The sequence below is a fragment of the Pleurodeles waltl genome, chromosome 5 (genome assembly GCF_031143425.1).
Source record: "Pleurodeles waltl isolate 20211129_DDA chromosome 5, aPleWal1.hap1.20221129, whole genome shotgun sequence".
Lineage (NCBI taxonomy): Eukaryota > Metazoa > Chordata > Amphibia > Caudata > Salamandridae > Pleurodeles > Pleurodeles waltl.
Genome location: NC_090444.1, coordinates 1,716,054,510 through 1,716,080,877, shown reverse-complemented (window position 1 = coordinate 1,716,080,877; position 26,368 = coordinate 1,716,054,510). Strand labels below are relative to the sequence as shown.

The window sequence follows — 26,368 nt, the reverse complement described above, 5'->3', positions numbered from 1 at the left end:
CCATCTGCTCTCAAAGAGAAACTGCACTTTAAGGTTATTTAAAGGCAGACCCCAGGTTAACCTATGAGAGAGATAGGCCTTGCAACAGTGAACCCGAATTTAGTAGTATTTCACTGTTAGGACATGTAAAACACATCTGTACAAGTCCCACCTGTAACATACACTGCACCCTGCCCATGGGGCTACCTAGGGCCTAACTTAAGGGTGCCTTACATGTATTAAAAGGGAAGGTTTAGGCCTGGCAATGGGTACACTTGCCAAGTCGAATTGGCAATTTAAAACTGCACACACAGACACTTCAGTGGCAGGTCTGAGCCATGTTTACAGGGCTACTCATGTGGGTGGCACAATCAATGCTGCAGGCCCACTAGTAGCATTTGATTTACAGGCCCCAGGCACCTTTAGTGCACTCTACTAGTGACTTCCTAGTAAATCAAATATGCCAATCATTGAAAAGCTAATTACATATACAATTTTACATATGGAACACTTACACTATAGCAGTGGTAAAGTGCCCAGAGTATCAAAAACAACAAAAACAGAGTCCAGCACATAGCAACAACCTGTGAAGCAGAGGCAAAAAGTTAGGGGAGACCACGCCAAGGATGCCAGGTCTAACAATATGTATAACATATAGATATGTAGATAGTATACTATATGTATGAATATATTTATTTACTGAAAAAAACTAAAGTTACACGGACATTATAGTTAGGGAATAAAACAAAACAAAACATTAGAAATTCACTAAAATAATCCAAAGGTTACAAGAACATTCCAGTTAGGTTCAGATTTTACACACACAAAACCATAGAAACTCAGCTGTTAGAGTTATTTCAAGTAACTATAACTCGTGTCCTAGGATATCTATAACTCGCACCATCGCCATGCACAGTTTTCTCATCAATAATTGTACTGCAAATGTTACATTGATATTATCAGTGATGTCATAGAATATGTCACGAGTGAGGTAATATCTGGGGTAATTAGTAGTACATGGTGATGATGCGAGTTATAGTTACCTTAGGGCACAAGCTATACTTACTTGAAATAAATCTAACTATAACAGCTGAGTTTCTATGGTTTTGTGCATGTAAAATCGAATTTAAACCTAACTATAACATCCCTTTGACCTTTGTTTTTTTAGTGAATTTTTAAGGCTTTTTTATTCTACTTCCTAACTATAATGTCTCTGTGACCTTTGATTTTTTCAGTGAATTTCTAGGTTGTTTTTTTAATGTTAAGTGAGATGCCAACTGCAATGCACGTGGTGGGTGGGTTGTTTGCAGGGCGTGGCCTGGCATTGTGCTGCCCCTGCTCCAAGATCGCTGCCCCTGTCCCCTCCTCCTTGCCATCCATTGTTTAATTCCATGCCCTTGCTCCCTCAATACAGTCCTGTGTGGCCGTTGTTCTGCCACTGCCCTTACTTCCTGACTTGAACTTTTAGCTTGCTACGCCATCCACCTCCTTCATACCATCTGTTGCCCAAGTCCATGCACCAGCCCCCTCCCTCCTGCCCTGCGTGGTCCAAAGAGCTGCTACTGCCATCCATTTAGCTTGACATCCTTGGTCACTCCTTCTGCCCTTTGTTGCACAATGCTTGCCCCATCATTGCCCTCTTGTTGAGCCTCTGTGCTTGGCTTGCTGCCACTACCCTCCTTCCCACTGCCCTTCGATGTCTGTGTGCATGCCCTTCATCCCTCCTTTTTGCCCACCATGTTCCAAGGACCTGCCACACCCTCTCTTTTCTACTCTGAGTGTTCTGTTGAGCTGCCCCTGCCCTTCCCACCTGCCTAGCCTGGTCAGATGGCTGTCGCCTGTCCCTGCCACCTCTACCCTGCCTGTCCGAGTTCCATGCCCTTATGCTCCTTTCCTGCATGGTGCATTTTGCTGCCACTCCCTTCTGTCCTTCATGTTTTTTTGTGCTGCAACTGCCCCTCCTGCCTGCCCTGCATGGTCTGCTCTGAATCCCATTCCCCTGTCCAGCCTCTACCTTCTGTCTTTCATGGTCCTTTGTACATGCCCCTGCCCCCTCCCTCTTGCCCGCCATGGCCGCTGTGCTGCCACTAACCCTTGTACTTGCCATGCATGGTCTTCTTTACTGCCACAGCCCCTCCCACCTGCCCTGTGTGGTCAGCTTACTGACCCTGACCCACTCCTACCTTCCCTCTGTTATTTGTGTGTATGCCATTATAGTCTCACTGTTGCTGTCCATGGTTCGTTGTGCTTTTAGTGCCTATCCTGCCTGCCCTCCATTGTCAGCTTCCTGCTCCTGCCTTGCCCCTCTGCCCTCCGTTTTCCATGTGCGGGCCCCTATGCACTCCTTCCTGCCTTGTATTGCCCGTTGTCATGCCCCTGTACCCTCCCCTCTGCCCTTCATGGTCTGTTATGCTGCAACAGGCCCTCCTGCCCTTGCCTTTCCCCTCTGCTCTCTATTATCTATGGCCTTGTCCCCTCCATATTGCTTTTCTTGGTCTGTTGTACTGCACTGCTGACCTGTTTGCCCTGTGTGGTGTATTATGCTGCTGCAACCCCTGAAGCCTGCGTTGTAAGGTCAGTTTGGTGCCCCTGCCCATTTCCCTACTGCCCTCTGTTATTCAAGTTTGTACCCCTTCTCCATTCCTCCTGCCCTCCCTGATCCAATGTACCATACTTGCCAACATTTTGACCTTAGTAAGAGGGAGATTTTGAAAAGGAAAACTGGGGGAATTGATTTTCCCCATTGATATACATTAAAAAAGGGACAGTTTAGGCAGAAGACATAAGATCAAGCCCTTTGGGGTTTAAAAACATTGTGAGTCTCCGGCCTGAATCGGGTTTGTTAATATGCATGATTGTACTGCCACTGGCTCTTCCTTCTGCCTAAGTGGTCTGGTATATTGCCACAGGTTCTCTTACCTGTCCTGCATGATTGGTTTGTTGCCCCTGCCATCTATGGTCTGTTGCGCTGCCTCTGCCCATCCTGCCTGTCCAGCGTGGTCAACTTATTGCCTCAGCACCCTCCTCCTTGCCCTCAATTATTGGAGTCTGTGCCTCTAACCTCTGCCTCCCGCAGTATTCTAATTAACTAGATTGGTAACATTCTATATGTGTTACAAAAGTATGGCACGGCTGACATCATATTTATGTAATCAAAACTGTAACACCTAAAGCATTTCCTCTAGAAATTATAAAAATGAAAGGGTCTTATTCCCATAGCAATTATGGTTCATACTCTAAAAACTAAAATGAGGACATGTTTTCTGAGGTCTCAAATAGCCAGAAGGTACTTTTAAATTATTTGCTTTCTTTATGTTTTATATTCAGTTAATCACTTGATTAGATGTTACACTTATGGGAGAGGGTGTGGTGTTAGGGCCAGAGCGGCAGACTCTGAAACTGGGGAACCAGGTTTGAGTTTCGGCTTCAACTCGACATCCTGTGATTCTGGGCAAATAACTTGATGTCCCCATGCCTAAAACAAAATGAATGTGTCCTTGTGTAATGTAACTGATGCTCATGTAAAGCACTCCAATACCTTTGAGTCAAATCTGAGCTATATAAAACTGCAAAAATAAAATGAAATAAAGGGGCAGATTTACAAGAAATTGGCACATCAACACTGTTGCAGCAGTTTTCTTGCATCACCCCTGTCCCACCTAACGACACCATGGGTGCACCATATTTACAATACGGCAACATTTTTGGCGTTATTGTGGCACTCTTATTAGGCATTAAAAATGACAGAAAAAATGTTGCAGTGAAATCTTGTAGATTTCACTGCGCCATTATTTCGGGCCACCCTGTGCCGGAACGCCCCCTTTGCATACATTATGCCTGGCACAGGTATATTTTAGTGCAAGGGGGATCAAAGTGGTGCAATGCATGCATTGCGCCACTTTGTAAATCTGATGCAGCAAAAATGCCTTCCTACCGCCACATTAGCATAAAAAAATGCTAATGTTACGCAAGGAGGTGCTAGGGGCTTGTAAATATGCCCCCAAGTTATTTGCACACGTTTGTCATTGGGCTATACCTGGGCTACATTTGGGTGATATTTGTGGCATATTTTGGCTCTTTTTTCTCTGGAGGCCATCTTGGGAGAATTGTTTGTTATGAGGCTCCCTAATTTCCTCACTTATTGCAGTATCATCAGTAGAAAATGCTTTCACTTTTCCACTTCGATTACATCAAGAAGGCATTCAGACATGCAAGGCTTTTGGCAAAACGTAGAATGTTTGCACTCTGGTAGCTCATTAGAAAACTCTAGTAAAGCTGCTGATCACGTGGGAGTTAAGTGGCAGTCTGGTGCTGGTGTTGAAAGTGCATGTTTTAGTCTGCATATCATAATGTTTTAATTAAATAGAGAGGAATATATTTGAAAACTCACATAAACATGACCTAAGTTTTCTTTCTACAGCACAGACCATAATTTCTATGACAAGCTGAACCCCCTCATTTTCATCCTTTTTCAATTAAATATTTTATATTTTACCGGCTTGATGCAATCAAGATGACTTCCAGAGTGCCACGCTTTTATCATGCTGAGACTATTAGTGCTCTAGTTGTTCTTTGGAACACTCTGGGATGCTGCAGTAGAACACAAAAAAATCAAGTGAAAGGCCTCTCCAGTTGGAAGTACATGCTTTACTGAAAATGCCTGACTTCATTCTCATATGTCTGAGAAAGATAGTGTGAATCAACAGAAAATATGCTCTCATTTTAGCTTTTGGAGCACCTTCCATAACCTCTATAGGAAAATCATGAGAAAACAGTTTTCTATCAACATGACTCATGAAATCCCAGCAGAAGGCTTTTTTTACAGAGTAAAATTACCTTAGAACATACCACAATCCCTAAATTTAGTATGGTACTATCAACAAATGGTTATATATTGTAGCTAAAATATGTTATCACCCTTTTTATGTTCTCCTTTTTGTGACCCTCAACACCTACCATCAACTACAATACATTTCAATGGGGTGCTATCATGTATATTGGTCCCAGGATGGCTGCCAGCACCTCCTGATTGAAGTGCTGACAGCCAAACAGATATGACCGTGAGATCTGTGCTCACGTTCCACCGAGATATGATTATTTTTCTCTTGTAATAACTCCAAAAGCATGATCTGTGCACCAAGATCTAGCAGCCTGCTAAATGTGGTGTAAATCTGTTCAGCGGTTCAGGCTGTAGCTTTGCCTAAAAACTGCATGGGGTTAATGTGTTTTGAGACCCCCCATTTTTCTCACCCGCGCTTGAAGAATCACTCCAAAACTTTCACCTCAGCAGCTGAACTGAGTGTTGTATTAGCTTTAGAAATTTCACAAAGATTTTTCAAATGGCACAAAAGTTATTGGCAAAACAAAGGAAAATGTTTTTCCTAAGGAAACTATGAGCCTGATTACGAGTCAGACTGCCACAACACCGCCAACACCGCCAGGGTTATAGATTCTGCTGAGCCGGCAGTGGAGAAAGCTGTGGTCAAACATGGCGGAGCCCATGGTGGCACCACTGTACTGAACACGACTTTCTTTTCCACCAGCCTTTTCATGGCGGCGTCACCACCATGAAAAGGCTTGTGGAAAGGCAGAGTTGGGGGTGCATCCCCTTCAGTCATCACAATTTGAATGTGCACTGTCTTCCATGAGAGCCAAAGCTAATGCTGTTGCACTTTTGTCAGCCAGCCAGCCTGGCGGAAACATCATAATATGGCCTCCCCACTGATGTATTGGCAGTCCGACGTTCGGGCCACTGACATTGTACAGGCGCTATGTCCTAACTATACCTTCTGGTGACTACCAGTGTGTATATATATTTATGCACTGGCACTCCAAGCAACTTTGATGTTTACTTAAGGCTTATAAAATCTTTCATAGAGTAACAAAATATCAGCTTGCAATAGCGATGCGTTTCAACTATTACGGTCTTCTTCATTGGCCCAGAGATATACATATATATATATACATACATGTGTGAGTATATAGAGTATATTTTTTTTCACTGAAAAAACAAAGGTCACAGAGACGTTATAGTTAGGAAATGCAATTAAAAAAACATAGAAATTCACTTTAAAAAACAAAGGTTACAAGGACGTTAGTTAGGCTCATATTTTATATGCGGCCTGGTTTGGGGTATCCACAGAATGCTCCGCCACCAGGATTTAAGGTACTCTGTCTGTGAGCCTAACTGACTAATATTTTGCACGTGGCCTGGGTTGGGGTATCCACGCAATGCTCGATAACCAGGATTTGAGGTAATTTGTTCAGTGGGCCTTGCTGGGTCTCTGCAGTTGGCCAGCGGTCCATAACGATCAGCTTGAACTTGTGACTTTGTCCTTGTCTAGCACGACCAGATATCTCCAATAGAGCATTGTGTTTTTTGGTGCTATTTTTCACTATAAACTTTAAAAATCAATATCTCGGTTTCTACTAATATGATTTTTGTTGTTTTTGGTCTTGCTTTATTTAGTGAAGTCATATCTATTCTTCTAACTTGGTAGGGAATCATTTTTGTGCAGTGCTTTTTTACTGTTGAAAAGTTGCACAAATACTTTACACACTGCCTCTAAGTTAAGTGTGATTGCTCTGTGCCAAGCTCCCAGAGAGTGATCACAGGTTAATTTAGGGTTTGCCTGCCTCTTGGCCTGACTAGAACTGTGGATGCTGCTTGACCGGGGCTCAAACCCCAGTCAACTATTAACTCAATTTCTAATGATGGACTTCAGTTGTCAGCAAATCAGAGCAGATTACTTTTCTAAACTGCACCTAGATTGGGCTCTGCTCCTATTCCACACTTCGGTTATTTTGATGCTGGTTAAGTAATGAAATGAGCTGTTGGCAAGCAAAATGTTGCAGTGAGAGAAAACTGAAGTGCAAGATTTTATAGGTTTGCCAGCCCTTTCCCAGAAAGGCACTGTGGAACACGGAGAGGGATGTGGGCAAAGCCACTGTGGGCTAGTGTACCACTTTGAGGCTGTTTGCATGGTCTTCTACAGCTGCAGGTTCAACTGCATTCTGGTAACCAGATTTTGCAATATTTGCAGCCTATCAATATTTCCATTGGGAACCCAATGTAAACAATAATACAGTACTGCAAACACGCTATCAGAAAGGCTCTTGAAAGTTCCATCTATTAGTGAGTGTGACAACAAACATGCAGAGAGAGAGACTTTCTTTATATATGCATACATATCCTGAGATATCTTTTTATATGTGTGTATATATATATACATATGTATATATATATATATATATATATATATATATATATATATATATATTCACTGATTCACTGAGAAAAACAATGGTTACAAGGATGCTATGGTTAGGAAAATAAAATTTAAAAAAACATAGAAATGTAATTTAAAAAAACTAAAGCTACAGGGACATTATAGTTAAGCTCATATTTTGTGCATGGCGGGGGTTGGTTGGCTGCAGGGCCAGGCCCTGCCAACAACTCCCTATGACTACCCAACCCTGTGCCATGCATGGCCTTTGGCCCTCTGCGGTGGAGGTTGGCTGCAGGGCTTTGCGGCTAATGTCCTGTAACCACCCATCCCAGCATCACGCAGGGCCTTTAGCCTTGGGCAGTGTGGTTGGCTGCAAGGCCTTGGCTGGGGTTGGATAGTTTTAGAGGGGTTGGCCGCAACCCAAAGATTTTACTGGGAAAAAAGACTTCAATGGTCCCTCACGAGGAATGTTTAACATTCATCCCATTATGGGATTGAAGAGAGAGAGAGAAATTGAGATATTGAGAGAGAGAGGGACATTTAGAGGAAGATTTTGACAGAGAAATTGAGAGAGAGGGAGAGGAAGAGAGAGAGAAATGTAGGAGGCTGGCCTGGTGTGTGGTGGGTACCTTATGCCAGGTATCCCTTACTAGTGTAGTGTAGGCAGTGTCTACAAGCCAGGCTCTCTAGAGGTACCTGTGGGTGAGCAGCCAAGGCTTATCCAGGAGACATGCAAAGCTCATGCAATACCACTGTAGTCATATAGTACTTACACACATGAAAGAAAACACTCAGTGTTACAAAAATTAAGGTACTTTATTTTGGTGACACAAATACCACAAATACCACAGAGGCTATACTCCCTTAGGAGGTAAGTAATAAACAAATTATATACACTAGTATGCAGAAATAGGCAAAAAACAGTTAGAAAACAATGCAATTAGTGAAAATCACAATAGAGAGAAATAGCCCTAGGGGGTGCACAAACCACATGCTAAAAAAATGGAATGCAAGAGTCGGTCCCCCACTTAGGTAAGTGGAGTGTGTAGAGGGGAGCTGGGTGTATTATGAAAGCCCAAAGCTAAGTACCACAACCCACCCCAGTGACCAGGAAAGCAGGAGTAAATCACTGTAAATTCCCCAGAACACCCACTTGGAGAAAAATAATCATACAGCATTGGGTATGATTCCATTATGTTTGATACCAAACATGCCTATATTCAGAGTTACCATTTTGTAGTTGAATTTGAAAATTAATTAAAGCAGGAATGTGACTAATGGCACAGATAGACTGGGATCCCCGACCTTCAGGGCGAGGGCCTGAGACCTTAACCTCTGGTCCACAGGTGACTCTTGACTATGCTATTTCCAGACATAGATATGACTTTAAACCAAAAGATTTTGATGGCAAAAATATGTAAATGTTCCATCACTAGAAATGTTTAACAGTCAAAACACTAGTAAATTAAAAAATACATTGCCATGAGATTCCAGGTTTTAAATCTTCATCCTACTGAGTGACAGTCCAAGAGCTTAACCAGTTGGCCAGAGACAAGTCAGTTCTGTTGTGCATCATGATGTAACTATTACTTCTGAACCAAACATCTTACTTGTGTGCCGCTTTGAAGTAAATCAATGGAGAGGCTACTGTTATTGCAATGGTCTCTCCATAGAATGACTTCAAAGCTGTACACAAGCAAAATGCTTGATGTCAGGAGATGACCGTGGGGGGGTGGTGAACTGAGGTCTCCCGCAGTCCTAGCCAGCTCCCCGTATCCTTACTTTCTGCAAGCAGCAAGGAGCTACTTGCAGAAAGTAATGTTTTCATCTCTTTTCGTGTACAAATGTTTGCATGCAGGGAAAGTGATAAAAACTCTGCTTTCAGCAAGCAGGAGCTGTTTCACAGCTCCCACTTGCTGAAAGCAGAGTTTTGTTTGCTTTTGTTTGGTGGGAGCTGTCAGCTCTACCAAGCAAAAACAACCAGCTACCTTCCAAGGGTGGGCACCTCAGGAGGTAGCAGGAGTTGGCCCTCATGAGTGGCAGTCCCCAGGGTCCTCTTTGGCCGACCATCATTCAAAATTTTCCCCTTGGATGCGGTGGTTCCCGGGGCTGGGAGTCTGTGACAGACCCCCTCCTAATTCATTTAGTAGCCCTGAGGAGGTGGCGCTCCCTGGGGCCCGGGGGGTCCACAGAAGCTTCTCTATTTTTCTAGGAGTATTTTGCCAAGGGGAAGTGGTGTCCCCAGGATGCAGGGGGGGGCCCACATACAATTACATTAAAATCCCGGGGAGGTGGCAGTCCCTGTGCCACAGGGGGTCCACATGATCTCCCCATAATTATAAAAGTATTTTGCCCCGGAGTGGTGGTAGTCGCTGTAGCACAGGTAGGGGGACACTGTCCTCGCATACTATTAACTTTAAGGCTGAGGGAGGTGGTGATCCCCAGGGTCCGGGGGGGGGGTCCACAGGACCCCCCTCTAATTATGAAAGTATTTTACCCCTCGGAGGTGGTGTTCCATGGGGGGGGCCACATGGCTCCTCCACATATTTTATGGTCATCGCACCAGGAAGGTGGTAGTCCCTGGGGCTCTATTAAGCCCTAGGAGGTGGGACCCCTGCATCTCCCTCCTTCAAATAATATGCCTCTGGGACCTGGCCCACGCAGAGGCAAAAAAAAAAGCAAGCACAGGAGACCATGGCGGTTGTTTTTTTTAAAGAACAACACAGCAAAATGTGTGTTTAGTCACAATATTCACTGTGATTTTTAAAAAAAAATGCTTCTTATCCCTGGGTGTGTTTTGGGGGCCCCTGCAAAATGGCTGCTAGTTGGCTGCCAATCAGATCTCTGCACGAGATCAGCAGTATTCACAAATTCATTGCAACCCTAGATATCCACATTTTGATTTCCTTTAATTCTCCTCAACTGCTGGATGGATTTACACCAAATAAAGAGGCATCTGTGGACCAAAAGCTGCCTTTCTGCTAAATTTGGTGTAATTCCATGCAGAGGTTCGGACTGCAGGCGTGTCTAAAGAGTCTTTGGGAATTAAAATGGGAAATGCATTTTCTTTTACCCTCCCTTTTTCTTGGCCCCCACTTGACAGATCAGCCTGAAACTTCCCATGCACACCAATATTCTTGGGCAAACTTTGTTTGGAAAATGTCATGAAGATTTGTCAAATGGTGCAAAAGACATAGGCAAGTCAAAAAAGATGTTTCAAATGAAACTAGGTCCTAACTATAACTACCTACTGGTGGCCGGCAGTAGGTAATATATGTGTGTATGAATGTGTGTCAATAAAAATGTCAAGATAGCTCTTGTGATTATGTTCCTCCTAGAAGGAGAGATCAGCATTTTGTGGCAGATTTGCCCTAACATAGCACCAAGGGTTAATGTTCCTGCTGCAAACATCAGATCTGTATTTTATGTGGATAGCTGACTTGATTAGTAAAGCCAGCAACTTTCTGAGTATTATAACAAATTATATTTATGTAAGGGAGGTGCGATGGAGAGATAAGGGGCCCTTTTGCTGGGTGGTAGTAAGGGAATACAAGGAGGAGGTCATGGGACAGGAGGGCCAAAAAGTATTGTTGCACTGGGCACCACCAGCGCTAAAGGCTGTGATGATGGGTATGTGGCACTGTGAAGTAGAAGTGTGTTTTTTTCTTTTGTTAATGTCTTTGGAGAACCTGTAGAATGAGGGAAGAAAAGAGGGTAAGGTGACTGACGTTATTTACTGTTGCACACATCACTCGCACATACACACCCACCAACAGTTTGCAAACAACATATCTGCCTTCTACAACGTCAGCATTTTAGAAGGATGGTTTAGCCAGTATCAAAGATAGTGCCTCATTGGATGACTGCTGCTCAAGTCCTAACTCGGGTTATGGAAGACAGCTCTGAGGCAGGATCAGAGACCGAGACAGCAGATACTGAGACAGAATCTGAGGGAGAGGATTATGGAGCCAAATCCAGAAGTGATTTTTCAGTCGGCAGAGTCCCTTCCGTTGACTCCTCTTCCAGCGCTTTTGAGGAAGACGAAAATGACAGTTGTGCTGTCCCTTCGCATGCGCACTATGTGCGGGGGGACAACAGTAGCAGGTTAGACTAACCCAGAGAACAGACACGTGCAGCAGCAAGTACAGCATAAAGTGCTCTCTCTGCAGCCCCCCAAGTTCTACAAATTCCGCCCTTCGCTGGTGACACTGGATGCAAAGTCAATATGGCCAACTTTTTGCCAATTGTCTACGTCCATCTCTTTTTGGATGTTGACTTCCTTGAGCAAATTGTGAAGCAAACAAATTTGTGTGCCAAACAATTTCTGAGGGAGCATGAAAGCATTTTAGGGCCCTGTTCTACAGCACACAAGTGGACTCCCACTTCGCTGGAGAAGTAGAAGATATTTTTGGACCTTACACTTAAAATCAGGTTAGTGCAGAAACCAACCTTGCAGTCATATTGGTCTACTCGCATGGTTAGGATTACCCCCATCTTCACACTGTACATGAGCAGAGATCAGTTTTTGCTATTGCACCTTATGCTGCGTTTCAATGAGAATTCTGCTGCATTGTCCCATGACTACCAGACTGTGACAGGTTGATCAAATTTTGGCCTGTTGGGGAACATTTGCTTGCCAGATTTCCAGAGATTTATACTCTTGAAAAGAATATAGCCATTGATAAATCCTTGATCTTGTACAAAAGGCGGCTGCTGTTCAGGCAGTAGATTGCGAGCAAAAGAGCTCTCTACAACATCAAGCTGCGCATGCTGTGTTAGAGCTCTACTTGCTATGTGAACAGCTTGAGAGTGTATACAGGGAAGGACTCCACTCTAAACCCTGTAGGTTGCCCTCCCACGCAAGGGGTCACAGGAAAGAATGCATGGGAGTATGTCTAGCTACTCCTTCACAAAGGTTACAACCTTTATGTGGACAGTTTCTATACGGGAGTAGAGCTGTTCAGTGAGCTCTACAAAGCTGGCTTTGGAGTCAGATGGCTGAAGTCCACAAGATCACCTGTATACTCAATTACAACAAGTACATGGGCAGAGTGGACAAGAATGACCAGGTTCTTCAACCATACAGTTGTAAAACTCACACCTGGTACAAGAAACTGTTTACCCACCTGGTCCAGATGACAACATACAATGCATATGTTGTTTATTACCAGACAACCACAGGAAGACTCATGTCTTTCCTTGACTTTCAGTTGTCCGTCATTGAAAGTCTCACTGCTGCTACAGAAGCAGTAGCCTACACTTCATACGTTCTGAAGGATATGGCAAGTTTGCAGAAGCAACACTTTGCTAATTGCATTCCTAAACCACCCAAAAAAGGATCAACCATATTGTCGTTGTAAAGTGTGCTTGAAGGAGGGAAAGAGGCAGGAAGGTTGCTTTTACTCTCCCCACTGCCCATCTCAGCCAGACCTGTATTTTCCTACTTACTTTATGTTGTATCATTTTAAAGCAAACTTCTGGGAAATTGACTGAGGTGGAGCTGCAGGTAGGTAAACCTTTTAAAGGCTGTGCATGGATAGCTACCATCCATGTGCCACTACATTGCTAGGCAAGCAGCCACAGAATTTTTGTTCCTCTACTTTAGGAAATCATGGACTCCCTTAATGTCTGCTTGACAACTTTATCTGCCCTCAGAATGTGGTAGGTGTTATGTTTGCCGATTGTCAAGCGCATTATAGTCCTCACACTGCACATACTGGTGGAGAGAACATATGCCACGCCATCACAGAATACCCTGTGTGGCCAAATGTTATAGGAGTGACTAGATTTTAAAGTGCCTGCTAGAAAACTTATGTATATTACAAAAGGACCACCCTGATTGGCCACGAGAACCAGAGTAAGTGTAATAAGTCAAATAATTGTCCTGTGGTACTTATTCACCAACAATTCTACTTGCTTTGAAAGAGTGCAAACTCAATTAGTAACTTATATCATAACTAGTGTTACTGAAAAGGGGTACAGGACTCAACATCTTGAATAATGATTGTTTTCACATCTATAGTATAAGATGTGAAAACAATCATCAAACAAGATATTGTGTCTTGTACCTTTCTTCAATAACATTGTGTATGATACAAGTTAGTAACTGAGTTTTCACACTGTCAAAGCAAAAGTAGAAGTGTTGCTGAATGAATCCCACAGGTTATTTATTTGGCTTATTTCTTCAGGTAACAGTTTTCCCCAGCATGTTTGCCTTAGTTTCAACTGTAGAAATGCTCACTCAGGTCAAGAAATAAGCCTCTCAGGGCATCCTCGGACACCCACCGCTTGCATCTACATACTGGAAGGAGTTGGATTTAACACAGTAAGGGCCAGATGTATCAAAGGGTTTTTCCCATTCTGTGTCAATGGCAAAATGTGTTCGTACATAGGGCTCTAAGTGTGTTGATGGCGCATGAAAGACATGTTTTCTTGAGCTTCAAGTAGCTAGTGACTGAGGTATTAGTATAGGATCACTTAGAAATTATACAGGCTTAAAAATATGGGCCTAAATATCTTGTCATAAGGCGAAAAGTAGTCTGCGTTTTTAACAGATAGGTCACATGCAGAGATTCAGAATGCTTTTTACATACATGCTGTACTGCTGTTTTTGCGCTTTCAGCGCTGCCACTTTATGTATTAACACGTGAATACTTTTCTTACCTAAAGCCAGTAACAGTTGCATATTGAAAGCCTGGTAGAGATCCGTAGGCTACAAGGTACTGAAAAAAACAGAACATAAAAAACATTGTCTTTAATATATATCTTGAAAGTGGAACGCTAGCACAAGCTTTACAGATATAGAGATGTGCATAAAACCTTACTGTTTCCAGCCCAAGAGAGCCATGCACATTATGGTGGTCTGAGTGCAGAAAAGTAACCTGTGTACCCCATCCATCTGGAGGTGCATACAGAATATCAGGCAGACTGATTTTACATTTTACCAAAATAAAATCTCCCCTGCAACAGACCCAGCAGCCAACTCTTGATTTGCTGGGCTACCCTTTTATTTAATTTAATTCACGCTATTTAGTCCTCAATTTCGAGGTCTCGGAGTCTGATGTAATAATTGTTATACCTGTTAAAGTCCAAAACTGAGGTGTTTGGAATTTCTTGGGTGGGCAAATTAACCCTATTGAAAGTATTGCCCAAGAAGTGGGGCAGAGCATGCCGATTTTGCTGCTTTAGGGCACCAAAATCCTCGTCTTGGTATTTACCAAACCCCTGGTAAATATTAACAGGTTTTGATCTGTCGAAAATAACCTGGCGAAAGATTTTGTGGTACGGTGTTTGCTATGGAACTCACAATTCTGATTTGAGCAGTAACAGGCGTTACTGCACATTTCAGAATTTAATTTTCAGGGGCACTGATAATTGGGACCTTAGACGTACTCAGTCAGCAGTAATGGTTGTAGGTCATTAATGCGAACTACTGAAACTGTCAGCAGTGTATTTCCAAAAGCATGACCCCTTTTCATAATGCCAGACTAATTGGTAACTTCTTTCCTAACCCCTGCGGCTGTTAAAGGGTATTGTGTTTCAGAAAATCATATGCCAGATTGACAGATACTAAGGCCCAAATTTAAGAAGGGCCTAGCGCCAACTATCGCCACATTAATGTTATTTTTTTACGCTAATGTGGCGATAGTGTGGCAAAAACACAGCACCATATTTACAAAGTGGTGCAATTGTAAACCCCTGAGCCACATTATGCCTGCGGCACGCATAATGTATGCAAGGGGGGGCATTCCCCCGTTAGGGGGCCCGCAAAAATGGCACAGTGGAATCTATGGCATTCCACTGTGCCATGTTTAGCGGCACAGAGCAAGCGTTAAACGGAGGCACGCCATTATTTTTAAAGGGCCTCTATGCACTTTGCAGGATTAGTGCCAACATTTTTGGCGCTAATCCTGCAAAGTACAAAAGCGGCAAAAATTATGATGCTATTGTACCTAACCTGCACCATGGTGCGCCATATGTTAAATACGGTGCACACATGGTGGTGCGCCAATGGGTTGCAACATGACTTAAATATGGGCCTAAATGCGGCACCAAAAAACACATACAAGCTTAGGGTTCAATTTACAAAGAAACCGTATACAATATTAAGTTTATGAATGTGTGACTCTATGCCTATGACTTTCCTAGTTGAGGACAATACATGGATAATCAGACAAGTGTAAACTTACGCTGATGCAAGTCAGATTTGCGCATGCTACTGGAAGGTTTATAGTCATTCCACCTATATAAATATACATGTATTTTGACCTCCCCTTGGAAAAGTAGAAGTACATGGAGTCTCATAAATGTGTATCGTGTAAGGACCATGCAGCACCATCTGTTGTGTAACATACTCAGTAAATAATCTCCAGGCTTTCACTGCAAGAACATAAAACTAGGGTCAGTCTTACACAACTAGGATCCAACCCACAAATCACTTAAATAGAAGGCGTCTTGAAACCAAGGCTCTTTCTCCCCTCTAGCTACTGTGTGTGGTGCCCAGTTATCAAATGTAGAGCAAGGTGCTATGCATATATTGTCAAGATAAGTAAATTTACAGTTACCAATATATGCTAACCCATTCAACATTTCAACTACTATTATTTTGGTTACAATATGTATGTTGTACGATATTTCTGTAGTCTATTTTTACTCTTGGAACACCTTATGATATTTAGTTAATACCTACTCACTATTCAATTCGTTTGTTTACCTCATCCTCATTCTTGTATTGCATGGTGCATGTTTCTTGCTACATCCCTAAGCACCCTTGCCAGAGTTACACTTTGTCGACTGTACATCAAGGAGTCTGTGGCTAAAGTGGGCTGTGCATGCTCATCTACAAGATATTAACGCTCTAGTTTTCATTACACCTCTTCTCTGTGAGTGATTTTCTCACTCCCACGTTGCCTACTTTCACACTGCTGCTCTCGAGAAACTTAAAAGCCTGCTGCATCACAAGAAGCCATAAGTAAGACCTCATCAATCCAAAATGTACATTCTTAAACAGCTCTGAATTAGGTGAAAAGTCCAGTTTCACGGACCCTAGCATGATCCACCAGCCACTGTTTTGCACTTGACTCAAAATTAATTCAAAATGTATAACCACGATCATCTGCAATCAAGGAGTCTGCTGCGACCTATTTTCTTGTGTGATCTACAGAAGTGAATACATCTTTCTCAATAGCAGGCCCAGGAATTCACCCCTTATATTTCCAATTCAATAATAACCATTTACCATTGCGATACCTCGCTTTCACATTCAAAGCCTTTATATTTTACTCAATCAGCACCAGTTAGCCTCGCGTCTTTATCATAGAACTGTGTAGATGACTTTTGCCATGTCTTAACGCCACTTTTTGCGCCTTTCCTTAATATAAAGGGGCATATTTATACTTTTTGGTGCAAAACTACATTAATGCAGTTTTGCATCAAAAAGTTTTGCACCAGCTTGCACCATTCTTGAGTGCCAGCCAGGCACCATATTTAGGGAACGGTGCAAGCTGGCGCAAAAGGTAGGCTAGCGTAAAAAAATGACATTAGCCGGGTGGGGGTGGTGGTATGGGAGAAGGGGGTTTTGCACCAAAAAATGACTTTAGGCAGGTTAGAGTAAAAAAAAAAAAAGACTTTAACCAGCCTAGCGTTATTTTCTGACGCAAAACCATCCATACCACATGACTCCTGTCTTAGAAAAAGACAGGAGTCATGCCCACCAACCCAATGGCCAGCACACAGGACCAGGGTCCCCAGTGCCATGTAGGGGGGCCTGTTTCGGGGCCCCTAATGCCACTTTAAAAAAATACATACTTACCTGTACTTACCTATACCTACCTGTGATGGGGTCCGCCATCCGCCGCTGTCCCTCTGGTGTGGGTGTGGGGGGGGGTGTCCGTGGGGCCTGGGGAGGGCAACTGTGGGCTTATTCTATGGTGTGCCACCATGTAAATAGGACCACAGGTCCCCTAACGCCTGCCCTGACCGAGGCGTGAAATAATGGTGCAAAGCAAGCTTTGTACCATTATTTGACCCCTCCTCCACCGTGCGTGATTTTAGCACGGGGATAAATATGGCACTAAGGCTATAAAATCTTTTTTTGCACAGGAATGCCTACCTTGCATCTCATTGACGCAAGGTAGGTTTCCACGTCCAAAAAATGACTTTAACTCCATAACTTTGGCGCTAGACCCGTCTAGCGCCAAAGTATACATATGGAGTTAGTTTTACACCGAATTTGCGTGACAAAATTACACAAATTCGGTGCATAACATGATAAGTATGCCCCAATGAAGATTATTTGTGCTCTATATAATTTGCGTGCTCGCTTTACATTATGATTGCAACAAGCTTTGGCTATTAGAGTGGAAGATTGAATACCGAAAGTCACCCAGGCGTCACTTGTGTGAGAAAATTAATTTAATGTCCTAAAACTAGTGATTGTCCCTGGATTGGACAAGAAAAAAATGGATGTCAGGGTGGTGCCTTCAAATCAAATCCCAGGTCTAATCCTTGATGCCAAAGCCCAACATGTTCCATGGTAGTCCTGCAAAAATAGAACTGAAACAAACACGATACATACTGAATCATTAAGCAGTTTTTTAAGCTCCTGGTATTCTTTGGATGATGGGTTAGCCATATTCAGGACGTATTCTTTTTCAATTTTCATTCTCATTTTTCTGGTCGTTGGTTGATCTGTAAAAAGGCAAAGCACTTATTTATTACCTTTTCATGCTTACCTTAATATTCAATAACCTGCAGTTCAGGTAAAGTTGACACATTTTAAACATTATTGTTGTTGTAAAGCAGTGCACGAATGTTGATTAACCTGAATTGCAGGGGTTAGCAGAATTGACATCTTGCATGACTTAGCCCCTGAGTGACATCACAGGTTAATAACTATTACATCATATACAGCAGTGGTTCCCAACCTGTGGTCCGGGGACCCCTGGGGGTCCGCAAAGCCTTCTCAGGGTATCCGCAACTGCTTAGAACATCAAGAAATATTAACAAATATTGACAAATTAGGTCCCCAGCTGCCAGTAATGACTCAGGCGGGAGGTCCCTGGACTCCAATGATGATTCAGTGGGGGTCCCTGGATTCCATTAATGTTAAAGTGGGGGTCCACAGAAATCAAAAGGTTGGGAACCATTGACACAGGATTCTCAAATGCTGAATACTCTCTGTACCTACTGCTGCCTTCAAGAACTTTTAGAACAGGGGAAGTAAGTGCAGGGCAAGGGGTAGTAAATAGCAAGCTAGGGGTAGCAACTGCTGACCCTGGCAAATCCTTTATACAGAATACACCCAGCTGATAACTGGTAGTCTTCCAGGGCTTTTGTTTGCCTGGAGTCCATTTGAAGGCATCAGAGGCCAGATTTATCAATATTGAGCAGAAAGTTGTGTTGCTGCTTTGCACTGCGTTAAATGGAGAGAACTCGAATGTCCCATATTTGGTAACATATGGCACATTCCTGCTTTCTCTCTGTGCTGGCGCACTGTGTGCTGCCTAGCGCCAATGCAGGCCCTTACGGCATAGTGGAAGGGTGCTTGCATTGCATACAACATCTTCTTAGTGCAGAGTAAAGTAAGGCACTGACTTGCGCTGCCTTGCTTTACTCCACTTTTACTAAGCCAAGCAACACCACACCAGGTGGCTTTGCGTGGCTTGGTAAATCTGACTTAAGGATTGTGCTGCCTTTTCATAACTTTGCTGATGCAAGGACAACACAATCCTTTGATAAATCTGGATCCAGATTCCTATATTTGTGTGTGCAGTGTGTGCAAGTTGTTGTCAATGTTTCAAGCCTAATTTAGGATACTGGGGACTCATCAGGGCAGACAGGATGTGTTAGGAATACAGGAAGTAGTATTGCAAGAATACTCTTATGTATCCTTACACGCCTTTGAGAATCAGCCTGTAAACATCAGACTCCCATTTGTGAAAATGCAAATAGGGCACATTTGTTTCCAAGGGCACTAATTGTATTTAGATATGTCCTGAATATTTTCATTTTAATCTCATTTTAGTTTTTTTGGGGGGTAAATTCACAGTGGCATTTGGGAGTACAGACACATGTACTACAGTTATATTATTTTACATATTACAAATCGCCAATGTTTTTTGGAGCCCACACAAGAAGAGCCCAGACATGTAATGCAGATAGAAATCGCCAACATTCTTGTGTCTTTTCTAAACCCACTTTCCTATTGGTGAATGGGACATTGGGATTTGCCTTTCTTCAAAATTCTATAAAAATATCATAAGTATTTCAAAAGGACCTTCTACAGCTGAAAACAGGTTGCCCCAATTAATACCTTATGACCTACTCAGAAATAAAACCTGTTTAAGGGGAGGCACATGGGTGTGGTATTACTGGCAGTGACCTATTAAGAGATTCTCCTGTACTCAACCTTCAGAATCAAGCATGTGTATAAAAAGAACGTAAACGAGAATTGGCAAAGTCATTAAAACTTGTATCTTTTTTAATGTGCCAATATTTGTAAACACAGGCATTCACGAAAGCAGTTTGCATGTATGTATGGACAAATTAAGTTTTTCAGCCTAAGGGCTTTGCCACTGCTGGAAAAAATATACAGCAATTGGGATTTCTTTCTACACAGAATGCACATACGAAATAAAGAACTGAATGTAATGAACAGGATGATGATTTGATGTTCCCTTCAAGTGTAAAATACCCCTTTTTGCATTTCCGTAGGAGCACTTTGTGTAAAGAGGATGGCTACACCCAGAGCTTATTTTGTAAATAAAATGCGCTTCCCAAAGCATTGCTCAGCTGCCTCGCCGGTGCAATTAAACGTCAGCGCGACAAATGCCAAGGCAATTAAATGTTCAATTCACCTCATGCCTCTTTAATCCACTACTAGATACTCCCTCCCTTATAGCTCAGTCTACCAGGTTTCTGCTTTCTCTTTTCGATGGCGGGTTTTCTGTCTTTCTCTTCCGCCATTTTAACTCTTTGTGTGTTTTTTTCTTCTTTTGCTATCAGTGAATGTGTTGTGCAGACAAATAAATGCCGGTTCCCAAGAATATGTATTGGTGGTTCCTAATGGCTCAAATTAAACACTGGATACACCACGTGCCCAATAACATGACACAAGAGAATAGCCCTCCTCTAGCTGAAGCCAGGAATCACTCTGAACATTAAAAAAAATTGTTAATAATAAGTCAAGCAGACATCTGCACTGTCCAGACAGCACGTCTTAAAACAAGGAAACAGGAGCAGCAAAACTCAGCAGCATTCACTCCACTCGCAGTGGTTTGCGCCATTTGCCATAAACAGAAAATAAAACTCGTACCAGGAAATTAATATTTCGTTCCAGCTGGCATTGTAATGGGGTCTTTGGTTGACAGTCAGGCTACCCCCTGTTCAAGCAAGGAGCATCACTCAAGTCAGGGTAAAAGAGAATCACTCTCATCTAACCCCTGCTTACCCCCTTGGTAGCTTGGCAGAGCAGTAGGCTTAACTTCAGAGTGCTAGGTGTAAAGTATTTGTACCAACACACACAGTAACTTAATGAAAACACTACAAAAGGACACAACACAGGTTTAGAAAAATAGGAAATGTTTATCTAAACAAAACAAGACAGAAACAACAAAAATCCACCATACACAAGTCAAGTTATCAATTAAAAAGCAAAAAGATTCCTTATCTAGTTTAAAACACACACTAACACTGTTAGCGTGAAAATGTACCTTTGGTGCATCAAAAATAACCCAGCATTGGTGAGTGTGTGTCAAAAAGGGCTTGCGATGCGTCGATTCCACTCACGAGCGGGACCTAGCGTTGTTTCTACTTTCGTAGGGCAGGGGCGCGTTGTTTCTCCTTTCGTCACATAGGGGCGCGTCGTTCCTTCTCTCCGCAGGAGAGCTATGCGTTGATCCGGTCAGCACTCTCGGGTCCGGGCAGGCCTTGCGTTGTTTTTACACGCCCATCGCTGTTTGCATTGGAAATCCAGCCACACGATGATCCGAAAACCATGCAGCACGGGTTGTGATCTCCCAGCCTCCGTCAGCGATGCTGCACATCATTTCTCCAGCTCCGTGCATTGATTCTTCGGTTGCGGTTCCGGCGAGTGCAGATTTTCAGCTGCGGAGCTGGCAGAGCGTCGTTTCTTCAGCCACAGATCGGAGTCGCGTAGATCTTTTCCCCGCGCGGTGCTCTGTGCATGGATTTCCTCCTCTTAGGCTGCCAACTTCTACTTTCAGGGTCCCAGGAACACAGGGCAGAGTAGGAGTCTCTCCAGAGAATCCAGGTGCTGGCAGAGAGAAGTCTTTACTGTCCCACAGACTTCAAACAAAAGGAGGCAAGCTCTAAATCAAGCCCTTGGAGAGTTCTTCCCAAGATGGAAGGTACACAAAGTCCAGTGTTTGCCCTCTTACTCTGGCAGAAGCAGCAACTGCAGGATAGCTCCACAAAGCACAGTCACAGGCAGGGCAGCTCTTCTTCCTCAGCTCTTCAGCTCTTCTCCAGGCAGAGGGTCCTCTTGTTTCCAGAAGTGTTATAAAGTCTGTGGTTTGGGGTGCACTACTTATACCCAATTTCTCCTTTGAAGTAGGCCTACTTCAAAGAAAAGTCTCTTTAAGAAGTGGTATAAGCAAGAAAATGCTCATTTTCTAAAAGTGGCATTATCAAACATACAATCTTAAAATCAACTTTACTAAAAGATGTATTTTTAAATTGTGAGCTCAGAGACCCCAAACTCCACATGTCCATCCGCTTCCAAAGGGAATCTACACTTTAATCAGATTTAAAGGTAGCCCCATGTTAACCTATGAGAGAGACAGGCCTCGCAACAGTGAAAAACGAATTTATCAATATTTCACTGTCAGGATATATAAAACACATTACTATATGTCCTACCTTAAACATACACTGCACCCTGCCCTTGGGGCTACCTAGGGCCTACCTTATGGATGTCTGACATGTACGAAAAGGGAAGGTTTAGGCCTGGCAAGTGGGTACATTTGCCAAGTCGAATTTACAGTTAAAACTGCAGACACTGCAATGGCAGGTCTGAGACATGGTTACAGAGCTACTTATGTGGGTGGCACAACCAGTGCTGCAGGCCCACTAGTAGCATCTGATTTACAGGCCCTGGCACCTCCAGTGTACTTTACTAGGGACAGTGCAGTGGTAAAGAGACCAGAGTAACAAAAACAGCAAAATCAGAGTTCAGCACACATCAACAACCTGGGGAACAGAGGCAAAAGGTTAAGGCAGACCACGCCAAGGATGAAAAGTCTAACATCACCAAGCAAGTGTGTCGCTTGAAGACTGTTCCATAAAACTCGAGGGTGCTCCCTGCAACACTTTCCAAAACTGGTCACTGAATTTGCTTAGGTGACAAAAACAGAAAAAGCAAATACATTTTAGGAGAGATAAAGTGACGGGTAAAGTTGACATTCACTGAAAGGAAAGTGTACTTTCTAAATTGTTAGTTGTCTAGCAACACGTTGTACAAGTACATAGCTATGGACCAACTGTATGCGGCACTTCAACTACACCCTCCAACTGTGCTGTTCCAGTCATCGTTGCAGGTGGGAGGCTCAATAAGGTATTATTGGATGCTCCTCGCTCAAGGGCAGTTGAACAGGGCTACGCAGGAAGACAGTAATAAACATTCCCTTTATTGTCATGACAACTGTGGAGTCGTTATTATTAATCCCGCCTGTCTCCTTTTCCCCATGAATATGCCATAGTTTACATTGATCAGCTTTCAGACGTAGAGTACCATGTACTCGAAATGCATTCAGCAGTATTGATTTTGTTAGTTCGGTGTCAGATGGCAAACAGCCTCATCTATTGATTAGTGAGTGAACAAGAACAAATACGTGATATTTGACACGAGCACCTTTAGAAAAATGAATTGAATGGATGAGTTTATATTCAAAATAATGATGGGAGTGCACTCCGGTACTCTCTGTTCTGCATAGCGTAGCCCCATTGGTGGCCCCATGGGGGTTGCACGCCATTAGCATATGTTGATGAAATAACAGCATTATTGAATCTAGAGTGACTTCCATTTCACTTGATTTTTACCTAACCAGTTGCCCATCGTGCGTCAGATAATGTGACTACGTCAACAATGGCTATCTACGTTAGATATGATTTCACCAGTGATGGCAGCGATTATGTCATCTTTGATGTCATCTGTAAACTTGCGTGACTTCATGAGTTCTGACCTGGGGCCACCATTTTCTCAGGAGTGTGCCAGTGATGCACACCGCACTGCTGCTCAGACGCCCAGTAACTGGAAGGGTGTGGAGGAGTAACATTTTAAGTTTGTAGTCTTGTGTCTAGTTCACAGTTCGTTACATCAATATATCTGATAAAACGTTACAAATATGTATAAAAATGCACAGTTAGAAACATTTCACATCAGTAAATTGATTATTACTAATATTCAATGTAAACTGAAGACCATATACTATGGGTGACTCGTTCGTGCTTCACTCATTGAAAACATCAAGTATTTTTTTAATAGGGACGGGACATGAGTGTTCCCTACAATGTTACCATCTTTGATTAGAAAGTGCACATCCATATTGAAAGGAATTGTGTATTTACTTCATGACTTTATGACTTTATGGTTTTGGCACAACAAATACCTGAGACTGATCTACTATGGAGACTGATGATACAATTGAGTGAATAACCTTAATCTGAATATCAGCAGAAAATATTAATATCAATTCTGATTCTGGTTCATTTTCTAGCACAACAATCGTGACGGGCATTATGTCCTGGCACAGTACCTATATTTAAAAAAAGGTGCTGTTTTCTTGTCTCAGACGAATGTCAATGAACACTTTTCCATTGGGGCACACTGTATCAGATGCAGTGCTTCTGCTGTGGCCCATGTATGTCTGCTGTGCATCCAGCATTTTGTACTAAGTAGTGAACTCTCTTATAGCACAGACGTTTTCCTTCTGCAACTAAAAGTATTGCCCCCCTCACTACTAATGCTAGCGCCTTGAGACCCGCACGTGTGAGTAGCGCGCTTTATAAATGTAAATTATTTGATTTGATTTGAATGCTAAGAGAAACATGGGGCTAGATTGAGATTTATTTTCAGGGCTGCTATTAGCTCGCCCCCCTGTCTTGTGCTTTGAAGCAATCATAATATTTATGTAGCATATGTCAATGCCAATAGGCTGTCACTGCCTACCCGGTTAAAGAGTAGCCACTGTTCTGTCAGACGTCTAACTGCAATTGTAAACCTGATTACACTCTGACAAAAAAACGTATTTTTAGCAAAACAGTTCCATACCTGGAGGCTGATAGCGCTCACATCCTCGGGAGGGATATGCGGTAAGGCAATCACATGTTGTTGAGGAGCTGACACATGCAGGAGATGCAGGGCAAACACCACTTGGCCAGACGTAACCACTTTCACAGGAACACTTTACCACACTCTCCTTCGCGGTGCAGACTAACAACAGAACGAAAGAAGTCTATTTACATTCAAGGTCTGCGATATGATAAGATAACATCGATGCATCCAAAAACTAGTTGCTAGTACTCTTTCAAGTTTTCTGGTCTATTTATTGGGTGTTCACTGTAATGCATTTCAAAGATAAGCATAACAATATGCTAAACATATATACATTTATGACAACTAATAGTCACATATTAAAATGTAAGAGATATGTATTGGGGTAACACTGTAATACCTAGGATGGGGTGCACTTGGAACAAACAAATGTTGAATCTTACGTACATTTATATCATAAATTGTTAATTTCCACACTGCTTCACACGCAGTAACTTCCCTAGGTAGCCCAGTATGCAGAAGAACATTGCAATCCAGACCTGTCTCTATACAGCTTTTAGGAGCTGTATCTACACAAATATAAAACATATCTCAGGCAAGGCTGTGTGCACGGTTTAAACTGCCATACACCTGTTGTCAGGCCTAATCTTTCCTTTATAATACTTACAAGTCACTCATAAGGTAGGCTTATAGGGCAGAGTGCATTATATTTAAAAAGTAGGACATGTGCACTTAGGTTTTACATGTCCTAATAAGGCAGCACTTCTAAGACTGTTTTTCACTGTTGTAAGGCTTATCTCTCCCATTGACTTACACTGGGTCACTATATTATATTTAATAAGGGTTTTCTTTTGATTAGGATCAGGAAGTGATATGCTGTTTATACTCAAATTAATTCTAATTTATAATCTTCTTTAATGGTGAAATCAGATTTTAAATTACAATTCTGAAAGTGCCACTTTAGAAAGATTATTTTTGCCCCAGCCATCTGTGCATTTTGTCAGTGTACAGGGTCAATTGACTTTGAATGGCTCTGCAGTTGGGGTTTGTGCATTGCTTCCAGACAGTAACACAAAGGGAGCTTAGGGTGTGCACAGGATCAGCCATCTTGACAAGATGACTGGGGAGGGGCAGTACCCAGTCCCATTTGTACATCAAAGGGCTTTGTCTTCCGCACAACTGCCAAGCAATGTTCCTTTAAATTTTTTTCCTTTATGTGCAGAAATAAAGGCACATCATGCACTACAGTCAAGGCAGTGTGCACTGAAGACAAGCAACAACTTAATATGTATGCATGTGCAGCGTGCAAGCTACCAAATTCAGTGGCACAGCAAGAGTACCATCTGCCTTATTTTAAAACCAGACAGAAATTGACCTCCCCTCACTTTGGCCTGGTATTAAAAGAGACCCATTACAGGTTCACAGCGAGCTCCTTGCACCTATGAGCACCAGTGACACTGAATCTTGTGACCCTAATCATTCTATGTACCATTCTTGTCTCTTCACTATTGTCAGGAATCTCATCTCCTCCCCACACCTTTTCTCATCTCTATCCACTTCTCTCGCTTGTCCTTACCTCATTTCTCTCTTTTTCTAAAGTTTTTGTCTTGTCTCCTTGCACCTCCCTATCTTCCCACTTTTCTTTCTCCCTTTCCACTCTCCTCTACTTCTCCCTCAACCTGCCTCCTCTCTCTTCCAGTCTACATCCTACCATTCTCTCTTCCCCAAACTTTCTGACATCCTTGGTTGTCATCTTTGTCTACCTATCGCCATTTTATTCAAGTTTTCAATTTGTTACATTAGAAGAACACAACTACAAAACAATCCTCCCTCCCCCCGTGAAAGCTCCTAAGCAGCAACCATGTGC

At 42.7% G+C, this 26,368-nt stretch overlaps 1 protein-coding gene across 5 annotated transcripts in view; it reads right to left on the bottom strand.

The window, feature by feature from the left end:
• The window catches only part of LOC138296696 (adhesion G protein-coupled receptor F5-like), a 1,100,568-nt gene that overhangs the window by 762,879 nt on the left and 311,321 nt on the right, over positions 1–26,368 (bottom strand). For all 5 annotated transcript variants that reach the window (XM_069236068.1, XM_069236070.1, XM_069236069.1 and 2 more), the window contains 3 exons: positions 24,499–24,660; positions 17,785–17,897; positions 13,872–13,930 (listed from right to left, as the gene is read on the bottom strand). In XM_069236068.1, coding sequence (XP_069092169.1) covers positions 13,872–13,930; positions 17,785–17,897; positions 24,499–24,660 — 334 coding nt within the window. The remainder of the gene's footprint in view (positions 1–13,871; positions 13,931–17,784; positions 17,898–24,498; positions 24,661–26,368) is intronic.